General features: G+C 35.9%; 1 protein-coding gene across 31 annotated transcripts in view; it reads left to right on the top strand.

Moving 5' to 3' along the window:
* Positions 1–27748, top strand: part of ADGRL2 (adhesion G protein-coupled receptor L2) — a 220753-nt gene that overhangs the window by 168935 nt on the left and 24070 nt on the right. For 21 of the 31 annotated variants that reach the window (XM_087719396.1, XM_087719393.1, XM_087719394.1 and 18 more), the window contains 9 exons: positions 941–1126; positions 1726–1764; positions 6041–6224; positions 10885–11007; positions 11240–11445; positions 12464–12637; positions 15184–15393; positions 17367–17587; positions 21150–21216. In XM_087719396.1, coding sequence (XP_087575522.1) covers positions 941–1126; positions 1726–1764; positions 6041–6224; positions 10885–11007; positions 11240–11445; positions 12464–12637; positions 15184–15393; positions 17367–17587; positions 21150–21216 — 1410 coding nt within the window. The remainder of the gene's footprint in view (positions 1–940; positions 1127–1725; positions 1765–6040; positions 6225–10884; positions 11008–11239; positions 11446–12463; positions 12638–15183; positions 15394–17366; positions 17588–21149; positions 21217–27748) is intronic. The other 10 variants (XM_087719398.1, XM_087719400.1, XM_087719402.1 and 7 more) reach the window with 1 other exon arrangement.

Genomic DNA, 27748 nt, shown 5'->3' with positions numbered 1-27748 from the left:
AAGCAATGTTACAAATACTTCCACAAACCATCTTCCCTTATTGACTCAAACCCTCGGGTATCTAGCAGAAATATCCAATCCTACAGAAAAAATCTTTTTTTTAAGACATTCAAATAGAAATATATCTTATAAGTTCTTGGAGTGAATAATGTATTTTCCATACAAATTAGGGTGAAATGTGATAATTTAGGTCAAGTCTGGGAATTGGAATATTTGCCTAGGGTTTGAAATTTCTTTCTTGAATTTTACTGAATACTTGAGTATATACTTACCCACAAGAATGATCCTGTTTTAATATATTATTTTTTGTCACTATTAGTATTTAGGTATTGTTTTAAATCACAACTTAAGGAAGCATTTTGATTGTATCTGGTCTTAGAACTAAAATTAAAATAAAAGTTGAAATTATGCTGGGGTGTTTTTTTGGGGTGTGTTCATAAAAACAACCAAAACAAGAGACAGGTTAATAGATTCTTCCCATTAAGAACAAGCACAAAAAAAATCTATAGATAGTGGACTTTTTTTTCTAATTTTCATTTCATTTTGCTTTATTTGTATGCCGCCCTTTTCCCTGAAAGGGACTCAGGGCGGCTCACAACTCAAGGGAGGGGAAAAACAGACAAGTTACAAAACATAAAAACCATACACAATTAAAAGCACAACAATCATACCATTTGAAGTGGAGCTGCAAGTCTTTAGCCCCAGGCCTGTCGGAACAACCAGGTTTTAAGGGCTATGCGGAAGGCCTGGAGGGTGGTGAGGGTACGAATCTCCACGGGGAGTTCGTTCCAGAGGGTTGGAGCAGCCACAAAGAAGGCCCTCCTCCGGGTAGTCGCCAGTCGACACTGGCCGGCTGATGGAACTCGGAGGAGGCCTAGTCTGTGGGATCTTCTTTCTGTTTGGTTGCTTAAGTTAGTTTGCCTTTCAATTGCCATTTCAGATCAGAAGTGGAGAAAATGCTGCTAACCTTGCCAATGAATTGGCTAAACACACCAAAGGACCAATTTTTGCTGGTGATGTGAGTTCATCAGTCAGACTGATGGAACAGTTGGTAGACATCCTTGATGCTCAGCTGCAAGATTTGAAGCCCAATGAGAAGGACTCTGCAGGGCGGAGTTACAACAAGGTAGATAAAGATTGAATCAGATTCCTCAAGTGTATTCTAAAACATGTTTGCCTTGCAATTTGTTTGTTTCCAGAAATGCCAAGTGTCTGCTTGCTTTTTCTCTTGAAGTAGGGAAGGTGTAGGAATTTAACAGCAAAAGTAACAAATCTAGATAGGTGTGTGGATGTTGAAGTTATAGCACATTTTCACAAGCAACAAATTGTTTCACTGTAAAAGAATAAGAAGACAATTTGCCCCACTGGGCAGTTTTATTCATTTTATCTTTATAACATTGGGTGGAGGAAAGTTGGGAAGAAGGCATTTCTTCTTTGCTATAATCATTTGGTCTCGGTCCCTTCATAATATGAATTAGGACCCTAGAAATATTTGAATATACCAAGGAGTTGATTAACCCATAATTTATTAAAACCTCCCTTTCATTAGGCTTCCTAAAAACAGCACATTGATTGAGAATAATTAAACACACTATGATTATTATATCAGCAAAAATATTTTTTAAGTTTACACGTAAAGTGGTCAACAATCATTAAATAGTAGCATTTCTACTGCAATTTTTGTGTCTAACCTCTGATTTTCTTTCCCCCCGACTTACTAACAAGCTCCAAAAGCGAGAGAAGACATGCAGGGCTTACCTTAAGGTATCTCTCCTGTCACCTTGCTTTCTCCCTGCTGCTACGTTTCTGCTCTTGCTGCATGATCCTTTGTATTTCAGTATTTGGATAATATGTATATTGTATCCCTCCATAGCCCCTGTGCAGAGTGTTATGTTTGCACAGATTCCATTTCTGAGAGTAAGCCAATAATAGAATAAGCCAATAATCAATAGTTCATTTCTTCCGTACTCTGTGTAAAAAAATACAAGGATGGGAAAGGGGATTAAACTAAATCCAAGATAGCAGTAGGTTTGTTTCCTCAATACTTTGCTTTGAACCCAGATGTTTTATATATGTAGTTCTGCATATCACACACTGTTTAATTGTAGCAAGCAAAACCCACAAATGGATGCCCCTCACGTACCCATTTGCTTCACTAGACCTTATGGAGCAAGAATGTCACATGACTCCCACCTTGTCTTTCTGCACTAACACCTCTTTTTATCTTTCTAGTGTACTATTGAATTCAAAACAATAACTATTTGTCTGATTTATACACATTTTCCCATAACAACTGCTATTGTTACAGGAAAATCATCCTGTTTTCTAGAGCAATAAAATAATTCAGAACTTAAATACAGGTATTCTTGACTTGCAACCACAATTGGGAGCGGACATTCTATTGTTAAGTTGTTATGTCAAGTCAAGGAGGAACTGATTTCCCAACAATTTTTACCACTGTCAGTAACAAATATATGGTTGTTAAGTGAATCCTGCTTTCCCAATAGTTTTTTTTTGCCAGAAATTGGCAAAAAAAAAAGGTTACAAATTGCAGAATGCTGCAGCCAGTCATAAATGCAAAGTAGTTGCCAAGCACCTTAATTGCAGTCATGTAACTTGCATAGGTAATAATTCACTTTTCCAAAGGCCGTCGTAACTTTGAACCACTGTAAAATTAATGATAGTAAATCCAGGACTACCTGTATCCGGCAGTGAACATTCTTGTTCATGCCAATATCTACACATCATACCTCTGACTGATGGTATTTTGGGGGTGGAAAAACAGCATGGCAGTTTTAATTATAGAATTTCCAATTAGTATTACAAAAAGAAATGCAAGTTTAAATTGAATCTGCCTATAATAGAGCAAAGGCATTTTTTATGAAACTGTTAAGTTATTACAATGGTAACCCTCCAAATTGCTTAAGAATAATTATACTGTTCAAGATTAATTCACTTTCTGCCCCATTTCCACTAAATCTATAAATCCATTACTCTCAAAAGGGACAGCTGAACATTATTAGTATTACATCTCCAGCAGTGCTAACTTTGTTTAGACTTACTCAGGTTAAATTGATGCAGGTTCCTGGGGATTGAAGAAAAGCAGGCCTGGATTAATGTGAATCTTAATTCACTTTAACCCAGGTTATAGGTAAGGCATAGACATGAATAGAAACACAATGGGAATGTAAGAAACTTATGCATACAAGTCCCAGCTGGTCTTCCCTTCCACTGCTGGAAGAAATACAGTTTTAGAGTTATTTATACCTTTAGCATTTAAATTTGAAAGGAGATTAGTTCCTTTAACTTAAAGTACATTCTGATCATAAATAGGAGTATAAGATATTTGATCTTAAACTAACAGAATGTGTAGGTATATTGGGAAAGAAGCTTGCATATTTTTTCCACATTTTAGCTATAATTGCCTATAATTACCGACATTATATATATATCAGGCTATAATAGTTGATATTATTAAAGCTAATAGTGATTGTTACATTTCAAAAAAGATCACTAGATTAGAGTAGATCACTATGAAATTGCTTAGTCACTGAAAAGCTACTTCTTTGTAGGTCTAAGCGATATTCTTCTTTTTTTCTCTTATTTTATATTCAGTGTTTGTAAAGATTGAAAATTAACAACAGGAAAAAGTGAGCAAGGGAAACAAGTCAATTCTTAACCAATTTATGATTCAGCTTTCTTAACTGGAGATACTTAATGTATTTGGTCTAGTGGTTAAAGCACTGGACTAGTAGTGGGAATAAGTAGAATTCTAGTTCTACCTTAGGCACAGGTGTCAGCTGGGTGACAATTACTGTTTGTCAATTATTCTTCTCTAGAGAGAAGGCAATGGCAAATCAATTCCAAAAAAATGTTAACTGGAAAACTGAATGGATTTGTCTATGACTGACTTTAAAAAAGGCAAAAAAAAAAAAAAAAGAGGAATAGGAAACTTAAGTGAAAAGTGCAGTTTACTTTAAAAGATAAATTTCATGGTCAAATCTAAAGTGTGACCATATTTGTAACTGCAGTGACTGTGGATTTGGGAGGCATCGATAATTCTCATTGATTTCTATGAACAAAATTAATCTCCATCTTAACTCCCCAGAAATCAAAAGGGTCTCAAAAATGCTGAGGCTTATAACAATTGTGATCTTAGGAATTATTCTGCCCCTTTCCCACACATACACACTCCCAGCTTCGGACAAGTGTGGTTACAGAGCTGACTATTTTCATACCACTGGAGAAAAACAGCAAATCAGATGACATCAAAAATGAAGAATCAGGCAAGAGGGCTTAAAACAGACATACCCATACATAAGTGCCTATGACACATAGCATGTGTCACCAATGAGTCCTTAGTGCACCACAACCTCAGTTCCTGACTGGGATCGTTTTAGTAGGTCACAAATGGATAAGATTCACAAAATCTCCCCAAATTACTAATCAGAATCTGGCTACTGCTATGCAAATAAGGCAAGTTCTCACTCCTTGGCAGAGGATTCACTTGTAGTTCAGATCAAAGGCTCCAATTCATATTTCTCGGTGATTAATGAATCCGGCCTCTACAGACCAATTTCTGTTCCACGCTCTGCAATGGTTGAAGTGGTATCAGTGTGTGCAGTTGACTCTTCTGCTTCTCATTAGAGAAAAGAAGAAGAAAATCCTTTCATATCAGTCAAAACTATCTTCCACCTGCCATTGGGGAGACTCACCATGCAACCATAAAGAGGATATTAAAATGGATTAGGCTAATTAATTTTACTCCAGACAATAGCCCATAGTGCTTTTCCTATCCATTCAGACACAGAGCACAAAGTTCTGGGCCTGACATTGTTTTTGTTCATGTAGTGCAGCCTGCTCTCATTTCCATCATTTTTGAAACTGATCAACCACATTATGTGTGCGGTTAATGATATATGTAAACTAGGTAAATGAGACAAAATAAGCATGATGGCTCAGCAGTGCAGAGCCTACTCAGTTGTGGGACTACATTAGCCGTTAATTTAAGAGCTTCCCTTCAATTGATTTGTCAGCGGATGTGATTTTATTTATTATTATTTTGCCATGGGAATGTACAGACAGCTATAAGATGCTTACATCCTCGCTTTGCCAACAGGAATCCACATTTACTGCTGTTTCATTCTGCTCTTCATAGGAGTTACAGACAAATTAAAAATCCCTAATCCTAACGTATTTCCCATTATATGCAAACTAGGACTGTAGGCAGGGCTTTCCAAACAAGACAGATTTGAAGCCATTTTTAAATGATAGCCAAAGCTACGAGATAGCATTCTAGTATTCTAAAGAAACTGAGAAAATATTATTCTCTTAGTATCATTCCTATTCTGGTTTGTTAAACCATGAATTGATCATCAGAGTCCAGTCAGTGTTTTCACTTTGGATCCTTCCCACACATTTAATTTTATATTATTCTATGATTGCTTATTTATTTGGTTGGGCAGTTAGTTTATATCATGATTGTAGTCACCAGAAGCTCAATTTTTCTCTCACGTTTTTCCTTAAACAATAACCCTATAGAGTAGATTGGATTAAATGAGGATGATAGGCTTAAAATCAACCCCATAAGGCTGAATTTAAGCATGAATGTCCCCAATCATAATCCAACACCTTGGCTATATATTAGGCTGGCTGTCATACGTTTCATACACATATGGCTACATTTATGGTATTAAGCCAATATCTAACATTCTTCAGTTCCCAATTACTTGAAAAACTCCTGCAGATTCATGCATGCCTCAAAGCTCCTTGAAACTTTGGATTGACACCTCGGTTTCCAAATTAAAGCCACGAGTATTTGCCTTTTTGCATTCTTCAGTATGTTAAGTTCTTTTTCATACTTGCTCTAAGGCATGTTGTGCTGATCCTCTTTGTTCTGAAGCAAAGCAGTAGCTTTTTTGTCTTTAAATCACTGTAAATCACATTGGCAGTTAAATATTGCAATTGCCATCTGATCGTATTAGGAACTTTCTCCTGCTGCCTAAGGCTATAGAGCCTAATATTTTTCTAATGAATGCAGGCAATCGTTGACACCGTGGACAACCTCCTTAGGGCTGAAGCTCTGGAATCTTGGAAAGATATGAATTCTTCTGAACAAGCTCACGCTGCAACGATGTTACTTGATACATTAGAAGAAGGAGCTTTTGTTTTGGCTGATAATCTTTTAGAACCAACAAGAGTTGCGATGCCTACAGATCACATAGGTAAGTCTTTGCACTTCAGAAAGCCAGGCGTGATGCTGTAAATTAAAAGAACAATATGCTAAAATAATATTTTGGAAATAGCCATACAGGTGAAACTCAAAAAATTAGAATATCATGCAAAAAAGTCACTTATTTCAGTAGTGCAACTTAAAAGGTGAAACTAATATATGAGATAAGACTCATTATAAGCAAAGCAAGATAGTTCAAGCCGCGATTTGTCATAATTGTGATGATTATGGCGTATAGTGGTTCAAAGTCCTCTTTTCTGATGAGAGCAACTTTTGCATCTCATTTGGAAACCAAGGACCCAGAGCATGGAGGAAAAATGGAGAGGCCAATCAAGCACAGTAATCCCACAATCATTGAACCAGTTTTTGGTGCTTTTGGCAAAAATTGCTCTCATCAGAAAAGAGGACTTTGGACCAAGGAGCAACAGGACTTTGGACCACTGTGCTTCATTAAGACCAGGGTCAACACAGCCGTCTACCAGGAGATTTTGGAGCACTTCATGCTTCCTTCCACAGACAAGCTTTATGGGGATGCTGACTTCATTTTCCAGCTGCCCATACTGCCAAAAGCACCAAAAGCTGGTTCAATGACTGTGGGATTGCTGTGCTTGATTGACTAGCAAACTTGGCTGACCTGAACCCCATAGAGAATCTATAGGGCATTGCCAAGAGAAAGATGAGAGACATGAGACCGAACAATGCAGAAGAGCTGAAGGCCGCTATTGAAGCATCCTGGTCTTCCATAACACCTCAGCAGTGCCACAGGCTGATAGCTTCCATGCCATGCCACATTGAGGCAGTAATTGCTGAAAAAGGGGCCCAAACCAAGTACTGAGTACATATGCATGCTTATACTTTTCTTAAACAAGACTCACAAGTCTAAGAAAACCCACAGAATATGCACTGAGTCCGTCTTGGGCTATGCAACCCTGTCCAAAACCAAGAATTGCAGCACTCCATGAACTAAAGAGTTCTAAACCCAAAATCATTCCATCAAGCCAGGATTCGGTTTCAACCCATTGCTCCCCATTGAGCCCTTCACAGACTTCAGGCATTGCAAGATGGAAGTCATGGCAATAGCACTTGGACTCATATTTACTTCACAATGCTTTACAGCCCTCTCTAAGTGGTTTACAGAGTCAACAATCTGGGCTCTCATTTTACCAATCTCGGAAGGATGGAAGGCTGAGTCAACCTTGAGCCAGTGAAAATCGAACTGCTTAACTGTTGGCAGCTGACAGAATTAATCTGCAATACTGCATTCTAACCACTGCGCCACCAAGGTGGCATCACTTAATTCACCATGGGTGGAGATATATTACCCATATTGTAATGGCTAATCTTATCCAGTGGCTTTATGCAGATGTTGAACAGAAACAGAGAAATTGCTGAACTGTGCAGAACCTCACAAAGCAGGGGCCAAGAGCCTGACCTCTCCTCCCTATCGCCATTGACTAGGAACAGTTGGAGAGGAAGGAAATCAACCAGATAATGTATGTCTCAGCTAAACCAGACATTTTAAGTTATTTTTTTCTTTATTGAAATCATCATTACAGAAATCGAAGCAATTCATTTTTATCATAACCATATCCCATTCTGTGAAGTATCAAGATAATAGTACTAATCTGTGATGGAGGTTTTATAAGGGCTGATTAAAAATTGTGTTTGTGTATCTATGTAAGTAATTGAGATACTTGACCTGGAAATTCTTTTCTGATCATTTATTATTATTTCTGAATTTTATTCATTTTTGATGACAATACAAGCCAATTTTGACCACACGATGTAAAGACTATTTTTATTAAATGCAGTGTAATTTCACCCAAGGTGAAAATACATTCAATGAGCTGTATCTCCAATATACAAAATAGTCATGTATCATAAACTGCAAAATAGTTAGTGACATTTCAAGCAGAATGTATAATTTAAATGCTGAGAAGGAGGAAAATACTGGTATTTCTTTTTAGATCTTTTTTATATGTTTGTTTCTTATGTACAGTTAAACAGCTTTCTGTGTAAATTTAAATCCTTAACAATTCTTCCATTTTATAGATATTAAGAAATGTATTGAATCAAGCTCTAAGGACCAAATTTCTAATTAATTTCTGAAAAATACTTGTTGCTTGGATTTATGTGTGAAATTATCTATGTTTCTGCTGGTGAAAATGAAATAGTTTACAATTACCTAGTATGAAGGAACTTAATACTGCATTCCTAAATATGAATAGAATAGAACAGAACAGAATAGAATATAATTCTTTATTGGACAAGTATGATTCGACACACAAGGAATTTGTTTTTGGTGCATATGCTCTCAGTGTACAAGATACATTCATCAAGAATCATAAGGTACAACACTTAATGATAGTCATAGGGTACAAATAAGCAATCAGGAAACAATCAATATCAAGAAATTGTAAGAATACAAGCAACAAAGTTAGTCATGCAATCAATGCAGGATCAAAGTTTTCTTTCCAATATTCAGTAGCATGTGTTCTTTAGTTTATGTCTTGTGTTTTACCAACACATTTTCTCAATACTGAATTCACTGAATTTATATAAACAACTATATCTCCTTCCATAATAAATGAATTCAGTATTAAAATGGATATAGACCACACATAAATTGTTTGAAAGTTAACATGAAGTTGACACAATTATCTTGGATGAGAATGAGATGCCCCAGATTAAGTTCCAATTAGCTATTGCTTAACTAGTCAGGATTGTTATAAATTAGTCGATTCAGCAGGTGCATGTAGAAACCTGATCCAGCAGGAGACATAACTTATATAATAAGTTACTTACATAGGAGTAACTTTTGTCCAGCCTGGGAATCTGTACAGAGAAGTTTTTTCTGCATGCTAATTTATCTTGCCTTCTTGAGATGATAATGGCAGTTATACGTTTCCTTGTTCAGCGCCCACAGGTTGTGGTGCTTTCATCATTGGATTGCACCATTGTAATCAAATGCTGAAAGAGTGTCCAGCATGGCATTGCAGGAATGGGTGGAGCGTATGTTGGCACAATGCTGCCTTCATAATTTGCCTATTCTTGACATGCACACTCTCTCCTTCCCTCTCAGTGGGATGCTTCTGCTTTCTTGCTTCCCATTTAATTAGTGAAAATACCAAGGTATTAAATTCAGAACATTATACTCTCTGTGTATATGTGAAGGAAAGAAAGAAGTAATAAACCATGCATAGTTCAATAAAATAGCCCTGCTAAATTTTTCACAAGTCTCTGTGGGGGACATTGGTTGACCTCAATTAATAGTACATTTTGTGTGGGTGTAGAAATCTTTATAATAAATTGTACCATTACTCTTGTCGGACTTTAAGTATATTCCTTTTAGTGTTTTTTTTAATTAAATGTTATCCTTCCTTTCTTTGAAGAAACTCAGAGTAATATACATTGTTATGCTTCCATACCTTTACAACAATCTTGTGAATCAGTTTAGACAATACTGGATTATCTGATGCATAAAGTCAAAACTTTTAACAGGGTGCTTCTTATCTTTGTCCACATTTTTTTCACTTGCAAATGAGATGGGCAGGATATATAACAACAATAACAATAACAATAATGAAATGAGCTGAAAATTGGAACAACAAAGCTATGCATAGCCAATACTTGAAAAGTATTGAAGGCAAAGCTGACCAAAAGCTAACTTGGAACTGGTTAAGATCAGGAGCACTGAAAAAAGAAACAGAAGGCTTTATTTTGGCAGCTCAAGAACAAGCCTTAGCCACAAACTACATGAAGGCAAAAATTCAACATGTTATCACCAACAGCAAATGTCGCCTCTGTAATGAGAAAGACGAGACAGTCGACCACTTGATCAGTGGGTGCAGCAAAATTTCACAAACTGACTACCTACAATGCCATGACCACGTTGCTAAGATCATTTACTGGAAATTGTGCCAAAAGTTTGGATTTGAGTACAGCAAAAACCACTGGGAACATCAGGTTGAGAAGGTTTTAGAGAATGACAAAGTCAAGATCTTGTGGGACTTCAGAATCCATACTGACAGGCACTTGGCCCACAACACACCTGACATAACAGTAGTTGAAAAGAAAAAAAAGTATGGTTCATTGACATTGCAATACCTGGAGATGCACAAATTGAAGATAAACAGCAAGAAAAAATCACAAAGTACAAGGACTTGCAAATTGAAGTTGAGCGACTGTGGAAAAAGAAGTGTTGTCCCGATTGTAATTAGAGCCCTTGGAGCAATACCCAAAGGGCTACCTCGCTATTTGGAAATTCTAAATATATCAGACTTGAACATTCTGATTCTACAAAAAACCACCTACTTGGAACAGCTTATATCCTCCGACATTACCTTAACAGTTCCTAGGTCCTTGGTTAGGACTCGAGCTATTGAGCTATGAACCAGCCCCAAAGGCTCTGAATCTCACCAAAGATTAACATAATAATAATAATAATAATAATAATAATAATAATAATAATTAAAAAAAATATTTTAAGACGATACTTGGTTGGTACATAGGATGCTGGCAGCAACCCATATCAACCATTAGCAACAGTGAATTGTATTTGTGACACATCTTTAAATGTTCACTTGACTGAGTTTCATGCTTAATGAATAAAATAAATAATAATAATATACTTTTTATTGTGTTCTACCCAGTCCTGGAAGTTGCAGTACTCAGCACAGAAGGGCAAGTGCAGGACTTAAAATTTCCTCAGGGCAATGCCGGCGGCAACTCCATCCAGCTGTCTTCAAATACCGTGAAGCAGAACAGCAGAAATGGTATGTCTTGATCAAATGAGTTATTTTCAACCTTATAAAGAGACTTTACCACTTCTTGGATTAAAGCCCCCTTGACAGAATTAAAAATGCATCGTCCTTTGTACCCTTTGGTTGCCATTTTTCCTTGGAATCCATGATTCCTCAGTACAGATATTGTAGTTAGGAAGCTAAAGTGGAAAAGTGGAACTGGGTGCAGTTTCAAGTCAATATAATGGAAGGTTTCTGTTTCCAGGGTTAGCAAAGCTGGTGTTCATCATTTACAAAAGCTTGGGCCGGTTTCTTAGTACTGAAAATGCAACCATCAAGTTAGGAACTGAGTTTGCTGGCAGGAACAGAACCATCGCTGTGAACTCTGATGTCATTGCCGCCTCCATCAACAAGGAGTCCAGTCGTGTCTATTTGACCGATCCCGTTCTTTTCACTCTGGCACACATCGATGTAAGTTATGGAAATGAATTAATGGGAAGGTCATAAAATCAGCAAGAGCAAAGTGTGTGTGTGTGGGGGGGGGGCGATCTTTCCATTTGAATTTTAAATATTGGAAGGTCAGAGGCATAGGTTTATTTAAGTCTGCGAAAATAAAATTAAATGAGCCTGGTTCAGTGATTATTAGAACTTAAGTGTATTCTTAATGAAAGCTAATTCAGTAATCAACATGAAAATGTAAATGCCTGCAATTTGTTCCTAAGTGAAAATTAACTCTTACCTTAGCAGCAGGGCAGAAAACACGGGCTTTTACAATTTTGCTTGCTTAATGTAGCAAAATTTAAATAGCACTCAGAGCATTTTGCTCTAATTCTGTACTATCTTCGGGAGCCCATTTACCAATCGTTCAAGTAGGTTTTCTTCAATAGGGCAAACTTCTTTTCTTGGAATCAGATTGACACTGTCTCAGCTGACGCTTAAAAGACTCTGCTGGTCATGTCAAAATGCTGTTGATTGTCCAGGTTGGGATTTTCCATTTACCTAAAGTAATAGCCAATAATCCCCTTTCATTTTTCTGAGTTCTTTTCAGTGCAATTTAATCTGAGCTGACATGTCTCTTCAGTTCTTTTACAACTGATTAAAATTGAGGCTGCATTCCTAAATTCTAAATTATCCAAGAAGTCTGTGTTAAATAACTATACCTGTTTCTCCTGCTAAAAGTTGGAAATCAAATAGCCACAAGTCATCAATATGAGCACCAAACTTAAGTAGAGAATTCTAGTTGCAGGAAATTAAATTCTCAGTAATGCCCGTGGTACGGCACGCTTATAACTAAATTGCTAGTTTGTTCTACACAGTCTGTTAGTTATTTTATTTTATTTTATTTTTTGGCACAAACTACATACCTTTTCTTCTGTGTCAGCTTAATTTGCTACGGTACAAAGGGTTGTATTAGATTTAAATAAACTATCTTTAGGAAGCATTCATATGCATATAATTGTATTTTTTTTTCCATCCTGATGTCTCACAGCCCAACAATTATTTCAATGCTAATTGCTCCTTCTGGAACTATTCAGAGCGGACTATGATGGGATATTGGTCAACTCAAGGCTGCAAGCTGATTGACACAAATAAAACACATACCACGTGTGCATGTAGCCACCTAACTAATTTTGCAATTCTCATGGCACATAGGGGAATTGTGGTAAGTAATCCTGACAAATAATGTACAGCATTTTGAAGACCCAGTAAACTCCTGGTCTGTTGAACTACCCAGAGATAACTCATTATTTTACTTTACAGCACTCTGTGGCCTTTGTATTTCAAAGTTCAGGTATCACACATACACATGGGGGGGAAGTAGTAGAAAAAGACAGTTGAATGTGGCCACAAGGAATGAATCTGTTACATGTTTCCCCCAAAATCTTTTGACTTCTGAAATAAGCACTTTATTTTATTTTAATAAGCTTTATTTTCGGGGAGGTCTTATTATTTTTGAGGTGCAAGAGGCAGCAAGCGTGGTCACCTCATGGCTGCTGCTGTGTTGCAATATTTTCAGGAAAGGCTTATTTTCAGGGGAGGGTTTATTTTAGCCCATGCACTCAAAAGCCCAATTGGGCTTATTATCTGGGAAAATCTTATTTTCGAGGAAACAGGGTATAATTTAAATACATGTACAATAATCTACATAATTTATCAACAAATGGCATACCAATACCAATAAAGTATTCTATTCCATAAATAATTTATTTTAGTTGATGAGCACTTTCTGCCCATACAAAAACCTTTAACATTTAACCCCAATGAAGACAGAAAAATAACAAGCAAGAACATAAAATATGCCTTCCAGAATAATTATATTTTCAGTAATTTCCTAAAAGCCAGCAGAGAGCTGGAGAATCTTATCTCCATAGAAAGGCGATTGTAGAGTATTAATACCATCCCAGATAAGCAATGCCTTCTAGTATACAACCTTAATCATCTATCAGACTTAAAAGCAGTTGCTCCTTACTAGATCTAGCACTGGTGTCCAACAGATATGGCCAAACAGCCTTGTGCAATCAAGCTAATTGGCACAATAGCTTTTCCTTTGTGCCCCAAATTACTTTTAATTTATCAGCACAGCCCTTTTTCTTCTACAACTTGCTCATGCTTGATCTAGTGCAGGGGTGTCAAACTCGCAATGACACCTTGTCATGTGACATATCGTAACTTTTCCCCCTTTCGCTAAAATGGGGGGGGGACGTGTGACACATCCAGACCACGGGCTGTGAGTTTGACATTCCTGATTAGTGTGTCAGGCTGATTCTGCTTCAGACTAGTGTTCTTGCAAATACTCTGGCTCTTTGTGCCATGAAGTATAGCACCTTAACTTGTAATTGTAACTGGTGTAATCCCTCCAGAATTGTTGATTTTGCCTCCTGTGCCAGGAACCAGTAAACTTACAAGCCAATGTATTTCAAGTTGCCTTTAAGGCCAAACCCATGTAAAACCCTGTATGATTGTACCTAGATAGTTTGATGATCGTACCTAGATCCTCTTAGAAATGCAACTGGCACAGCAGCCAAAGTTGGGCAAAGACCCCTTTCCATAAACTCCACCTATTGTTCCAGAATGAGCCACGAATCCAGAAATACTCCAGATCCCAAATCTGCTCCTTCATGGCTAGTGTCTGCCCATCAAAATATAGTGCTGAGCATTAAATGGCAACTCGGTTTTGCTTGATTAAGATTAAGATTAAGATTTAGTTTATTTGTATGCCGCCCTTCTCCGGGAGGGACTCAGGGCGGTGAACAACTCAAAAGGGGAAAAGGGGATACAAACACAATACACGTAATTAAAATACACAAGAGTCATACAGCCATACAAGTCAAGAGGGGAGGGGAACTCATCAACCCCAGGCCTGCCGGCACAGCCAGGCTTGAATTCAGCTTCATTCTATTCTCTTTCATCCAAGTTATAATAATAACCTGCAGGTCCCAGAACACGACCCCAACTTACAACCTGGGGTGGCAATATGAAGTTTGTTATCATTAACATAGTAATTATATCATACCCATTGGCCTTTATGTAAACATTAAAGAGCAAAAGAGAGAGAACTAACCTTTGCATTATCCCACATATCAGAGGCATCAGGCTGATTTTTCATCCCCTGCCAGATACTACTGTGAAGATAACAGTAAAATATTGCTGGTTAGGTTCGGTCATAAATAAGCAACAATTTTGAAACCATCGTTTATTGACTAAACTAATACTGAATACATACTTATACAACCTTAAGACATGAACTATGGTTTGCAAAGCACTAAAACTAGCTTCACCTCAATTATAAACCATAATGGCTTCTTGTGACATGATGTGCAGACCTGGCCAGTAATATCTTTTACTTAACTGTAATGTTTAAAATATGTATTTATTTTATTTAAGTATAGTACATTTTAATAAAGGATTCTATTGTACTTCAACCTCTTTTGGTATTATAAACAATGTTCTCTTTATACATTCAACAGCACAATTTCCCAAGATGTATCTTCTCAGTTTAATATTTATATAGTTTCTTTTAGCATCACTGTTACCAGTTATTTCATAATGAACATATTACAAGTTATTTTATGGACAAACCAACAGATAGATTGGGCCACCTCACCTCTCTCTTTGTTATCAGTCCTTAGTGTTAAATGTGAACCTGATATTTTACTTGTCCATTAGTCAGTAATGACACTAATTTCCCTTCATTTTCATTACTTCCAGTACAAAAATGGAATGCATGGCTTACTCCTCACTGTCATCACCTGGGTAGGAATTGTCATCTCCCTTGTCTGCCTGGCGATTTGCATCTTTACTTTCTGTTTCTTCCGTGGCCTTCAAAGTGATCGGAACACAATTCACAAGAACCTTTGCATTAACCTCCTCATTGCCGAATTTATTTTCCTAATAGGCATCGATAAAACTGAATATAAGGTAAGCCCTCCAGACTTGTATATATTCTCAGGTTTTTGTTTCCTTAAAATAAAAAAAAGGCTTTATTTTGTAACCCCAGTTTTCCCACCAAACTGGATGATCAAGCAAGCAACAATAGAAAAACAAAACACAGTCAATAGCAAGAAAACTGTGGTGAAATTAATTGGGTTTAGGATACATTTGTAAATATTTATAAACTTCATAGAAACAAATTGAAGCAGAGGTTTAAATTATTTTCTGAAGGTTGAGAGAATGGGAGCGATCATTCTGCAGTAGAACAAGAGTTTTATTTTGTAGATCTGGTTCTGTAACCAAATGGCTTCCAGGATGCATGAAACTGTATTCAGCTCATCTAAAGGGCACAATAGGGCAGGAAGGAGTTGTCTAGATGTTCTTGTGCCAGAAAGATTATTTTTTTTAAAAAAAAGAGAATTATTTATTTTTAAGCAGCATTGTCCAGATTTAAGTCACGTTAAAACTATGGCTATTTTAATTAACCACACTCTGGCATGATATAGGAGATAAAAAATAGTGCAACAGAAACTGTTGACTGAAAGGCCTTAGGCAGGCACATTATTCTGATTTAGGGTCATGCATATGTATTTCTTTAGAGACAGAGATTCTACATGCACAAATAGCAAGCATTGCAATAATCATTCATACTGGCATACAGCTCTTTGTAAAAGTTCCGTGGTCTTCTAACAATGAAGCCGAATAAAATAACATTTGTAAGAATAAAATAGAAGCAGTACTGCTGATAGGCATAAAACCAAAGCAGTACTTGTTAAAGGCTTAAATCCCCATTAGGGATTTTGTGGTAGTGGTAGTTCTCAACTTAAAACCATAACTGAGCCTGCAATTTCAGCCCTAAGTCATTAAGCATGTTGCCATGTGACTGTACCCAATTTTTTGCCGCAGTTGTTAAGTGAATCACCACAGCCATTTAACATGGTGGTTTTTAAGAGAATCAATAATCTGGGATATTCCCCCCCCCTCCCAGAAACTGGACGTAAATGGCATCATAAAACATTGTAAATCACTGTCCCTGTGACTGTAGAGCAGCTGTAAATGAGGGGCGGTTGCAAAGCATCCAAAATGATCACATGACTGGGAAGAGCGGTCAGAACTTTGAATTCGAGTTGTAAGTAGCCCTGGGGAGATCTCCTAATTTTGAACAGTCACTAAATGACTGGTCGTAAGTCGAGGACTATCTATACAGAGTTGGCATTATATAGATGCATTATATATCTAAATAATGCAGTAATGCTAAAATTATTCTATATGGTTATTTTTGAAGTTTCTCAACTGCCCTTCTCCCTCAAAAGAATGACCTTTTATTACCTTCACTTTTCATAATGGAAGACCTAAATTTTAAAGACCTGAGACAGAATTTCAACTTTTCTAAAATAAGCTTTCCTCAAGTTTATGGATTTTGTTCTTAGCCTGGTTAGTAATACAGCACTCCATCTTATGTAGAAAAGAAAAGAAATATTGAATACGAAAGGAAATGGAATTCCTTGCAGTGGCATATTCTTTTTTTTTCTTCAACAGAAGTTATAAATAATACATTTAGCGGCAGTGTTTCTTTATCTTTCTCTACCAAATCATTTGCAGTATAAGCCTTGCAGCAGACTGTTAAGATTTCCGTACCCAAAATTAATAGGCTGCTTTCCAGACTTGATATTCCATTACACTAAATAATGTGAACAGGCACACATTTTCCACATCTTAACTTACAGAGTGCAACAAAGGACAGGGTACAGCTACTGAGAACACGCAGACGTTTAACCATGCCAAATAGAAACTTCTGCTTTGGAGAGGTTCTCCCAGCCTGAGATTGTAGTGTAGTAGAGATTTCTAAAATCTGAGCTCTGGGTTGGAACCATCTTATTCTTATTTTTGGAAATGTCAGACTACACAAGAAAGGTTGAAGAAGTTGTAGTTTGCATTTGATTGTTTCTGTTTCTTTGCAGATTGCCTGCCCCATATTTGCAGGCCTCTTACATTTTTTCTTCCTGGCAGCCTTTGCCTGGATGTGCCTAGAAGGGGTACAACTATATCTTATGTTAGTAGAAGTATTTGAAAGTGAATATTCCAGGAAGAAGTACTATTATGTTGCTGGCTATCTCTTTCCTGCAACTGTTGTCGGTGTTTCAGCAGCTATTGACTATACAAGCTATGGAGCAAAGAATGCGTGAGTATATATGTTTAGCATCTAGTATTTGGGGTTATTTTACTGAGTGTGCTAGCTATCAGATAGAAAGCCATCCCTGCTGAAATAAATGATGAATGAAACACAACAAGTAAAAGAATATCTAAAGACACTGTTAGTAGGGAATGGTAATATGATTCTTGTGAAATAGAATTTGGGTCAGTCACCGGGACCATAGGTATATTCTTCCGAACTTTTGGACTCATGCTGGAGCCCATCTTAAGGGAGTTTTGTCTCTACTGGACTATATGCTTCGTTCTGTTCTGTGAGTCGTGTTTATGTGGTGCCTTCCTATTGGCTGATTGGTGCATTGATAACTAGTAGTGTTTCCATGCCCTCAGCTCCTAAGTATTTGATAAGCTGATGTAACTGCACTCAATGTGCATTCCTCAATGGAACTGCATCTTCATGGAGGGAAGTATGCAGTGGAGTACCCTAAGGCTCTGTTTTGGGCCCAATACTCTTAAACATCTTCATCAATGATTTGAATGAGGGAATAAATGGCGAACTCATCAAATTTGCAGATGGCACCAAGCTGGCAGGAATAGCCAACACTCCAGAAGATAGGCTAAAGATACAGAAGGATCTTGACAAACTTGAACATTGGGCACTATCTAATAAAATGAAATTCAATAGTGAAAAGAGTAAGGTTCTATGTTTAGGCAACAAAAATGAAATGCACAGGTACAGGTACAGTATAGGTGATACCTTGCTAAACAGTAGTAACTGTGAAAGGGATCTTGGAGTCCTAGTGGACAACCATTTAAATATGAGCCAGCAGTGTGCAGCAGCTGCCAAAAAAGCCAACACAGTTCTAAGCTGCATAAATAGAGGTATAGAATCAAGATCACGTGAAGTTTTAATATCACTTTATAATGCCTTGGTAAGGCCACACTTGGAATACTGCATTCAGTTTTGGTCGCCACGATATAGAAAAGATGTGGAGACTCTAGAAAGAGTGCAGAGAAGAACAACAAAGATGATTAGGGGACTGGAGACATATGAAACATATGAAGAACGGTTGCAGGAATTGGATATGTCTAGTTTAATAGAAAGAAAGACTAAGGGAGACATGATAGCAGTGTTCCAATATCTCAGGGGTTGCCACAAAGAAGAGGGAGTCAAACTATTTTCCAAGGCACCTGAGGGTAGAACAAGAAGCAATGGGTGTAAACCAAGGAGAGAAGCAATTTAGAACTGAGGAGAAATTTCCTGACAGTTAGAACAATTAATTATTGGAACAGCTTGCCTCCAGAAGTTGTGAATGCCCCAACACTGGAAGTCTTTAAGAAGATGTTGGATAGCCATTTGTCTGAAACGGTATAGGGTTTCCTGCCTCGGCAGGGGGTTGGACTAGAAGACCTCCAAAGTCCCTTCCAACTCTGCTATTATATTGTAAATCAGCAGTCCTCTTAGCTGACAAGGGGCCTATATCCAAGCTTCAATCATTTCCTTGCCTATCTTTGTACCTGGGTGGCCAACTATTTTTGTTGCTGTGAAATTAAATGTGTGTCCTTTGTTCATTGCAATGTGAGGCTATCAATGAAAACTTGGAAGTTGAGGGCTTGGCAGCACAAAGAAACAACAACCAATTGCCATCCATCAACACACCAAACAGCCCAAAGGACATATTCCATTAGAGAGAAGATGAACTCCCCAGCACGAGTCCGAAAGTTTGGAAGAGTAAATCTCTGGTCCCAGTGACTGACCCAAATTCAATCTTGCATCATTATGTTTGCCTTCATTCAAAGCAAATCTTGGTTACTTTTATTTATAGTCCCAATGAAATTTACATGAAAGAAGTAGTATGGGAAATTTTGCTGAAATCAAATTACATTATTGCAAAATATAATTCCTTAGTTTTAACTTTTTAAAAGATATCATTATTCAATTGGTCTTCTGGTAAAATATCCTCTGAAAGTGATAGCTGAGTATTTCAACATATATTTTTCAGTTTGGTTATATTTTATCAGGTAGATCTTCTGTTTATAAAATAGCTATTACATAAAGTTATAAAAGATAGGCACAAGATATTATTGAGGATTTGTATAACTGAAGACATAAATATGAATTCTAATAGTGCTTGCTTTGTCCATTGATTAAATACTTACAGCATGGTCAGATATTGTTTAATACAAGAAGTCTGCTTAATTTAGCTGTTGATGAAAGACAAATAAAAGTGATTCATTAGGGAGCTACTTGAAATATATAAAAAGTGAATCATTAAATGAATTGAGTCCTCATAGCTGATGCTTAATTTAGTTTAATGCTATTTCCTTTTAATTGTTGAATATACAGTTGGGAATGGTGGCTTTTGATTGGTAGTACACCTTTTTTGCTGAAAAAGTAGGATGTCTAATTATTTTCTAAATTTCTGATAGGTTTGTTTATGATGATCAAATAATAAAGCGGAATTAAGGTTGATTCCTGATGATTGAATACACATATTTATATTGTTTTCATGGCAAAAGTGAAATGAGGGGGGGTTGTTTTGTATTTTTGTGCTTCTTAGTTTAACTTTCAGCTTGGGGATTTTATAATAATCTCCCTTCCAAGTCAGGTCTGATCTTGCTTGGTATTTTTTTTAATCAGCCAAGCTTACTAGGATCTAATTCTTGTTATAGTTAAACAATAGATTAAATCATACAATAGCAAATTTTAAGGCACTGTGCAGCAGGGACATGGACCATGTGTGTGTTAGAAGCACAAAAATTGGTCCACGTGTGGAAATTAGATGAGGAAATTAACCTCATCTACCATGTTGTGTATTAATTTTTCAGCATTTTCTTTATTTTCCTGCTACCAACTCTCAACTTGATTTAATGGAACAAAAAATAGGGACAGAGAGTGAGAAGAAAATAAATCATGGCAAAGAAAGGATTTATGTATTATATGTTGAAGTTAGATTCCAGTGCTCAAGAACATAAATAGAACTGTGGACAATACTGCAAACCTATTTTTTTATTATGACGCAGTGATTTGTAAATAGTTCTTTAATAGAGAATGTCTAGTTTAGATAAATTTGAAAATATGAGTTGGTAATCAACACAAAAATATGATGAATAGCATAACTAGGTTGCATAAAATACATCTGTTTACCTATAGTTTAATGTTGTTCAGATTTCCACAGAAAGAATGTTTTATGAACAAACACAATTTATTTCCATTAGGAGAGGAGAGGAGAGGGATAGGAAAGGAGAGATGGATGGATGGATGGATGGATGGATGGATGGATGGATGGATGGATGGATGGATGGATGGGATAGTGCAGATACTATACATTATGTTTGCTCATTAATTATTTTCACTTTCACTGATTTGGCCAGCCTCCCCAAAGTTCCAAAACTCAGTTATGAAGAGGTTTAAGTTATTTATAAGAATAGATTTCAAATGGATTTCCACTTAATGCCATTGCTAAAAGATATCTCATAAACATGAGTCAGTGAAAGTTAGGGGTGTTGGTTTTTTTTTTTTTTTTTTTGCAATTTTCATAATATTTTTTTCTTCATGGACTGTTTTTTTTCCCTCCTCTTTTCTAAAACAGTTGCTGGCTCAAGGTGGACAACTATTTTATCTGGAGTTTTATTGGGCCTGTTACCTTCATTATTCTGGTAAGAATATGACTTCTTTCATTTTAGTTTTTCTCACAGATTAATTTGATGCATTGTGTTTTTTTGTTATTCGATTATAATATTTCTTTATAAAAATACATATTGTAAATGAACCCAAAAAATGGTTTGTCAATTTTCAGGGATATTGGTGGCTATGTTTGAAATGAATTAGGTTCCCTCCATGCACATATGTTGTATAAGGACAGTGGCATTGCTATATAAATTATATAAATATAAACGTGAACATTAATTCTTGCATGACTGTATTGGGTGATACCTTTTGAATTTCTAATACTTAGTGAACTATGAAGGCTATTCATCCACTTTCAACACAGCAAACTGCTGGATGACTGTGGATCTAGCATTGACTTTTAGCCCAGTTAACATCTGAGGCTAACATGGTTTTCACATTTTGTAACTACCGGTTTGCTGTGCAGCCCTTCCGCGCATGCACCCAGTCTTCTGCACATGCACTTTGCTCATGCGTGCACCTTCCATACATGCACCCAGCCTCAAAAACATGCCTAAATAGGATAGCATAGAGCCCAGGTGGTAGGCCCAGCCATGATTTCCGTTACCAGTTTGAGTGAAACAGTACACCACCTGTGCTTGTGGCCTCTACAAACTTCCATATGGAACCATTAAGATGGTTTAACTCATAATATTTATGGGTTCAGTTGGTTTCCAGTAGGTACTTGTAAAATGTTCCAGTGATTCAGTGGACACATCTGGAATATGAAGACAATAATGGGCTTCTTAAGACCACTCTTAAGCAGCAGCTTCTTGGATATTGATCCAAGTGGGCTCCTTGTTTTACTAAATAGCAACAGGAGATAAACAACTTAAGAAGATTCCTAGATCAGCACATAGAAATGATTAGAACTATAGATGTTTATGTCTATGAGCTTGGATGAAATACCAGCAAGGTGGAAGTAATACTGGCAGAGACATTTTCTAATTCCATGAGCTGAATTTCACCTGAATGAATTGGCACATAGTTTAAGAGTTATTCTAGACTCAGTTCTCTCTGAGTCTTTTTATAAGAGGTGCAGACTAGACAAAAAAAATAAGTTAGCCTGTTTTGTTGGTTTTTAAGTTGCACCCTTTCCTGGACTAAAGCACATTGAAAGCAGCAAATGCCATTTTTATATCTCAGTTAAATTTACTGATTTACTAATCAGTAATTTACTAATTCACTTTACATGGGCTGCCCTTAAGGAGAACTTGGAAGCTGCATGTGACACAGAATGCTGCTCTTCTTTTGCTAGCCAATTCAGCAGAACAACATGTATTTTGCAGGAGAAACATGTATTTCTTGGCCCAATTCAAGATGCTGTAATTACCAACAAAGTGTTGTACCACCTGTGTCTCCAGTTACCTTTGCAGCCAGATACCTTCTTATCTGGCTTCATGCCATACATTGTATAACCAGAAGAGACTACTATAGATACTAGTTCTTGATAAATCAAGAGAACTAGGGCCTAGAAAAATAACCTTATAGGTGATCATTTTTTACTGTGAAATAGCTTCCTCCAACTTTCTGATCTTTATGTAAATGGAAGAAAAGAGTTCCTTTCTGCAAAATCTTTGGAAAGAATTTTTAACTGGTGGACAGTAGTAAAAACTTTTAAACTGAATACCAGTTAAGAGTATAAGACACACCGGAATATAAGACGCACCAAGATTTTGAAGAGGTAAATTTATAAAAAAGATTTTGTACTCTGCAGGCCTCCCAAACTCTGTGCTTGCCTCTTTTTTTTTTCTTTTTGAAAAACAGGGCATGAAGAGAGTTTGAGAGGCCTGCAAAGTGCTCCTGGAGGCTGGTGGGGAGCAAAAAAGAGCAAAAAATAGTCTGTTTTTCACACAAAAAAGAGGCATACATAGACTTTAGGAGACTTGTAGAGTGCTCCTGGGAGCTGGGGGGGGGGGGCAAAAATGAACAATAAATGGCCCATTTTATATTTGTTTTTGCCCTCCCCAACCCCCAGGAGCACTTTGCAGTGATCCCAAATCCTATCCACATCCATTTTTGCGAAGGGGGTGGGGTTTCAGATGGCCAAAAATGCTGTATTCCGTGTATAAGACACACCCAGATTTTCACCGTCTTTGAGGGGAAAAGGTGTGTCTTATACTCTGAAAAATACGGTAGATATGTTGTTTTAATTTGTGAAAATTGTAAACAGTCATATTTGAGGAGTAACAACATACAGATCACTGGAGTAATTAAATATGGATAGTTAATTGAATTTATTTAGGGTATAATTGTAATATAACTATTAGAAAAAAATCGGTTGAACTCAAAGGCACTCATATAGGAGTGTTTCTTATTCCTTTTATTTAAAGTTTACACCTTTTTAATTAGAAAGCACACATTAATTTTTAATGTGTGCTTTCTAACTACTGTAGTCACCTGTTGGAGTCAGATACCTTTAGTCTGTCATTTGCATTTAAAATTGAAATGTCTAATTCCTTTCCAACATCTTTATTTTGAGATGTTATCAAAGATAATTATATCACATTAGCCTTTACATCATTATACAAAGTTAACTTATCTAGTACTTTTTGTGTACCCTGTTTCTATGTCTAAATTACAAAATGTATCATATCTCAGAAAATAGAAATAGCAATGATTGAATAGGACTTTAGTTCTTTATCTTCTAAGAAAAACTTACCAGCTTTGTAAGTACAAACATATCCACACACACACACATATTCAAAAATACAATGATTATAACAACTTAAATAAATCAAAGTAATCATATTATCCATAACAAGCGACTGAGATCAGTGGCTTGGACTTAAAAACAGGAAGAGAACTAATATAACAAATAATCCAAAACAAAGGGAGGTGGAATTTTTTTTGTTGGCTAAGAAGAAGGAATGCACTCTCCGTGTTTGTCTAAATTCCCCGTTCCGCTGCATTATGCCTTATATGGGTTAGAAGAGCCATTTGTCCATCATGATTAGCTTTTGAATGGCACAATCTTAAAATGAGAAAGAAAGGTGGAGAAGGGCTGCTGAATTAACTAGTCGTCTTCATGCTAATTTGGACCAAAGTGAGTGGTCTTTCCCATCAAATTAATGAAGAATTATGAAATCAATTTATATGGTAAGATGCATAATAATTAATTATAGACTGAATCAGCATACTTTTCTTTCAACATTTAGGTAGCAGGCAAATCTAGCAATGTCAGCAGTTAGCAATTATCTAGATTGGACAATATGGAAAAGCTGCTTATCATTGACACATAGCATAGTATATAACAGTTGTACTTCCAGGTGCTTTTACAATTACAGATTACAATTTATAACAAGGGTTATGGTAAATAATTGCTATGAATGGGTTCATGGTTATTATGGTATTATGGCATGAAGACAATATTTAGTTTCATTGTTCCTTATAGAGCTCTCTTTTGGTAATATATTTGGTAATCTGTATTAAAAAATAATTATCACAGTACAAGGAGGGGTGAAATTCAGCAGGTTCTGACAGGTTCTGGAGAATCAGTAGCAGAAATTTTGAGTAGTTCAGAGAACCAGCAAATACCACCTCTGACTGGCCCAGAGTGGGGTGGGAATGGGGATTTTGCAGTATCTTTCCCCTGCCACACCCACAGAACCGGTAGTAAATAAATTTGAATTTCATTACTGCAGGCTTTCTTACTTAAAAGAGGATCCCGTTTCCAGTTTCCATTCTTTGAATCCTCTCAAGTAGTATGTAATGTTAGAGAACTTGTTCTATAAATTTTTCTGTCTTCTTTAAAGTCATGATTGATGTAAGTGAGTATAGAGGACACATGAAACAGTAAAATATACTGCACTATTCCTTGTTCCCTGTTTAACGTTCTTATGCTCACTCTCTTCAACCTTTTTTCTTCAATGCCCATAAAAAGGAATAAGCTTGCATAAGCTTTGCACTGACTTGTTTAACTTGCTCATATTAACGAATTGTCTTTATGCAACATGTTTTCAACTCCATAGCTCATTGAATGAGGTTGATCTGTACAAATTTAGTAAAAAATATTTAGTTAATGAAGTATGTTTTGTTTTTTAACTTCACAATGAGCAATAGTTTAACAAAACCACAGAAGTGTGGTATTAACAATAGGGAGTAGTAAAAATGATACTTTCTCTGGATATACATATAATAATTAAAAATAGTATGATTAAAAAGAATTCAGAAAGTCTATTCCATCTCTTTTCTCTCTTTCTCTATAGGAAGGCACAAAGTATGCCTGTTTAATACATCTATATTCGTACATATGTTTGAGAATATGTGAATGTATTTATATTTATATTTGTAAAAAAAAAATATTGTTCTCACTTCTTTGTTCAGTTTGTTCTTATCTTTCTTTCTAAACATTACATTTTGTCTGAGCCTTGGGCATTGCTGCAGATATTGCTGTTTGCTTCTAACCAGGTCAGAATAGAAATCAGGGTGATGGACATTTAATCGTATTGACCATGTACAGTTAGAGTCCACTATTATTTACCAGCCATGACATTATTATCCTGCAAATCATTTAGGCTGAGAAGTGGAAGGCCTTTGGGAACAGTATTCCCAACTTCAGAAAATATGAAACAGCAGGTAGCAATCACTGCAGAGTTCCTTGCAGTAATTCTTGTCTAGCAATTGCATTGCCCTCTAATCGTCCCCACCAAAAAAAAAAAAGGGAAGTGTAATGATTCTGAAACAGTTGAATGTGAATATTGTAGCCAAACAAGAATCATAAGCATAAATGGACAATCAACATAATTCAAGAATTTACAATTACCATCATTATAAAAATACGGCCATGCTTGCGTTATCACTTCAAAAGCTGCTGTTAGCATTTAACCATTTACAAATATGCCACATATTTTTGAAAGTATTGGTTGGGAGAAATATGAATTTGTTGAAGAATATGTTAATAAAATAATTGCAGATTAGATGTTTGGTTATTTTGTTTTTAAAAACCCTCCTTATTATAGAAAAAAATTAAAATGTGTAAGCTACATTTGAACATTAGAAACTAGTTAAGATATTTTGTAAGGGATTAATATTAACTGTTAGTAAAAAGCCTGTTTCATCTTTGAATATTTCACTTTTACTATAATAATCCACTCCTTTTAAAAAGTTTTAAATAACATAAATTAATATCCTAGAGTTAGAATATGATGAGGGGGTTGTCCTTGTTTCCCCCTCTTGAAAGGGAGAATTAGTTGCCCAGTAACAAATATTTAGGAAGCCAGAATTTTTATATTCAGTATGAAAGTAGTAGTCTTAAATTTAAGTGCTAAGACAGCATCAATTTGTGTAGTTAAAGTAACATGTGTATATATTTTAAAATGTACAAATGTAGTGTAATATATGTGATTCAAGAAAAATACCTATTTAATGTGGTTTGAATATTTTTTTCTCATAATCTAATGTTCATGGTAGGTGAACATAGAGCATAAGTAAATGCCCTATGTTTGACCTTGCTATATTTATTTTTAAAAAACTGGAATAAATGTACTATATATATATATATGTAGTATATATATAGTGTGATAAATTTCTGAGAGGTTAAAAAATCTATTCCCCAAAATACTTTTATAAAATAGATAGCATGAAGTCTTTTCAATTTAGAATTATTAATTGTTTAATATTTTTAATATTTGTTTTACATTTCTAAATATTTTAATGTTATCAAATTAATTGGCAAAATATGAATAACAAACATAAACACTATAATATATATAAACAGTATAACACTGAAACTTAACACGCACTTTCAAAATTTAAAAATATAGGAAAGCAACTCCAAATTTATCTCATAGACAAAAGACTCCAAAATGTTTGATTGGTACTGATACAATTAATTGCATTTTAAAATCACTTTTATAAAGAAGAATGGGATTTATCCCTATCTATTCAGTTCCAAATGGCTGAAGTAGAATGAGGGAGAAATGGGAAGTTAAGAATACAATTCGTATTGTTCCTATAAATTAGAAACAAAGAATTGCTGAGAAAGAGACTTTGGAGTTGGAAGGAATTCTTCCCTTTAATCTGTTGAGTTTCCTCCTGATATTTATGTAACTCAACAACACAAAGGAGCTAAAAATACATTCTGCACTTTAAAAAAAGAATTATAAAGTCAGTTAATTTAAAAGGAAGATGATATTTTCATAGACATAGAATAAATAGTAGAAAGTTTTTTAATTAATTTGTTTTGTGACAATATCTCCAATCCAACCTCACTTTTAAATGTAAATAATATAAAATATAAAAAAGAATGATTTTGTGAAAAGTCAAGTAATTTATATGTTTTATGCTGTTGTACCCATGTTTTCCCCAAAATAACCCAGGGTCTTATTTTCTTTTTACCCCTGAAATAAGCACTTGGTCTTATTTTTGGGAAGATCTTATTATTTTTGAGGTTCGGAAGGCGGCAAGTGTGATCACCTCATGGCTGCTGCTGTGTTGCAATATTTTTGGGGAGGGCTTATTTTAGCATACGTGCTCAAAAGCCTAATTGAGCTTATTATCCAGGGAGGTCTTATTTTCGGG

This window comes from Thamnophis sirtalis, unplaced genomic scaffold, assembly GCF_051295495.1.
Source record: "Thamnophis sirtalis isolate CommonGarterSnake01/CBP01778 unplaced genomic scaffold, rThaSir2_p1.2 scaffold_7, whole genome shotgun sequence".
NCBI lineage: Eukaryota > Metazoa > Chordata > Lepidosauria > Squamata > Natricidae > Thamnophis > Thamnophis sirtalis.
The sequence above is the reverse complement of the archived record's forward strand: the minus strand, read 5'-3'. Positions and strand labels throughout refer to the sequence as shown.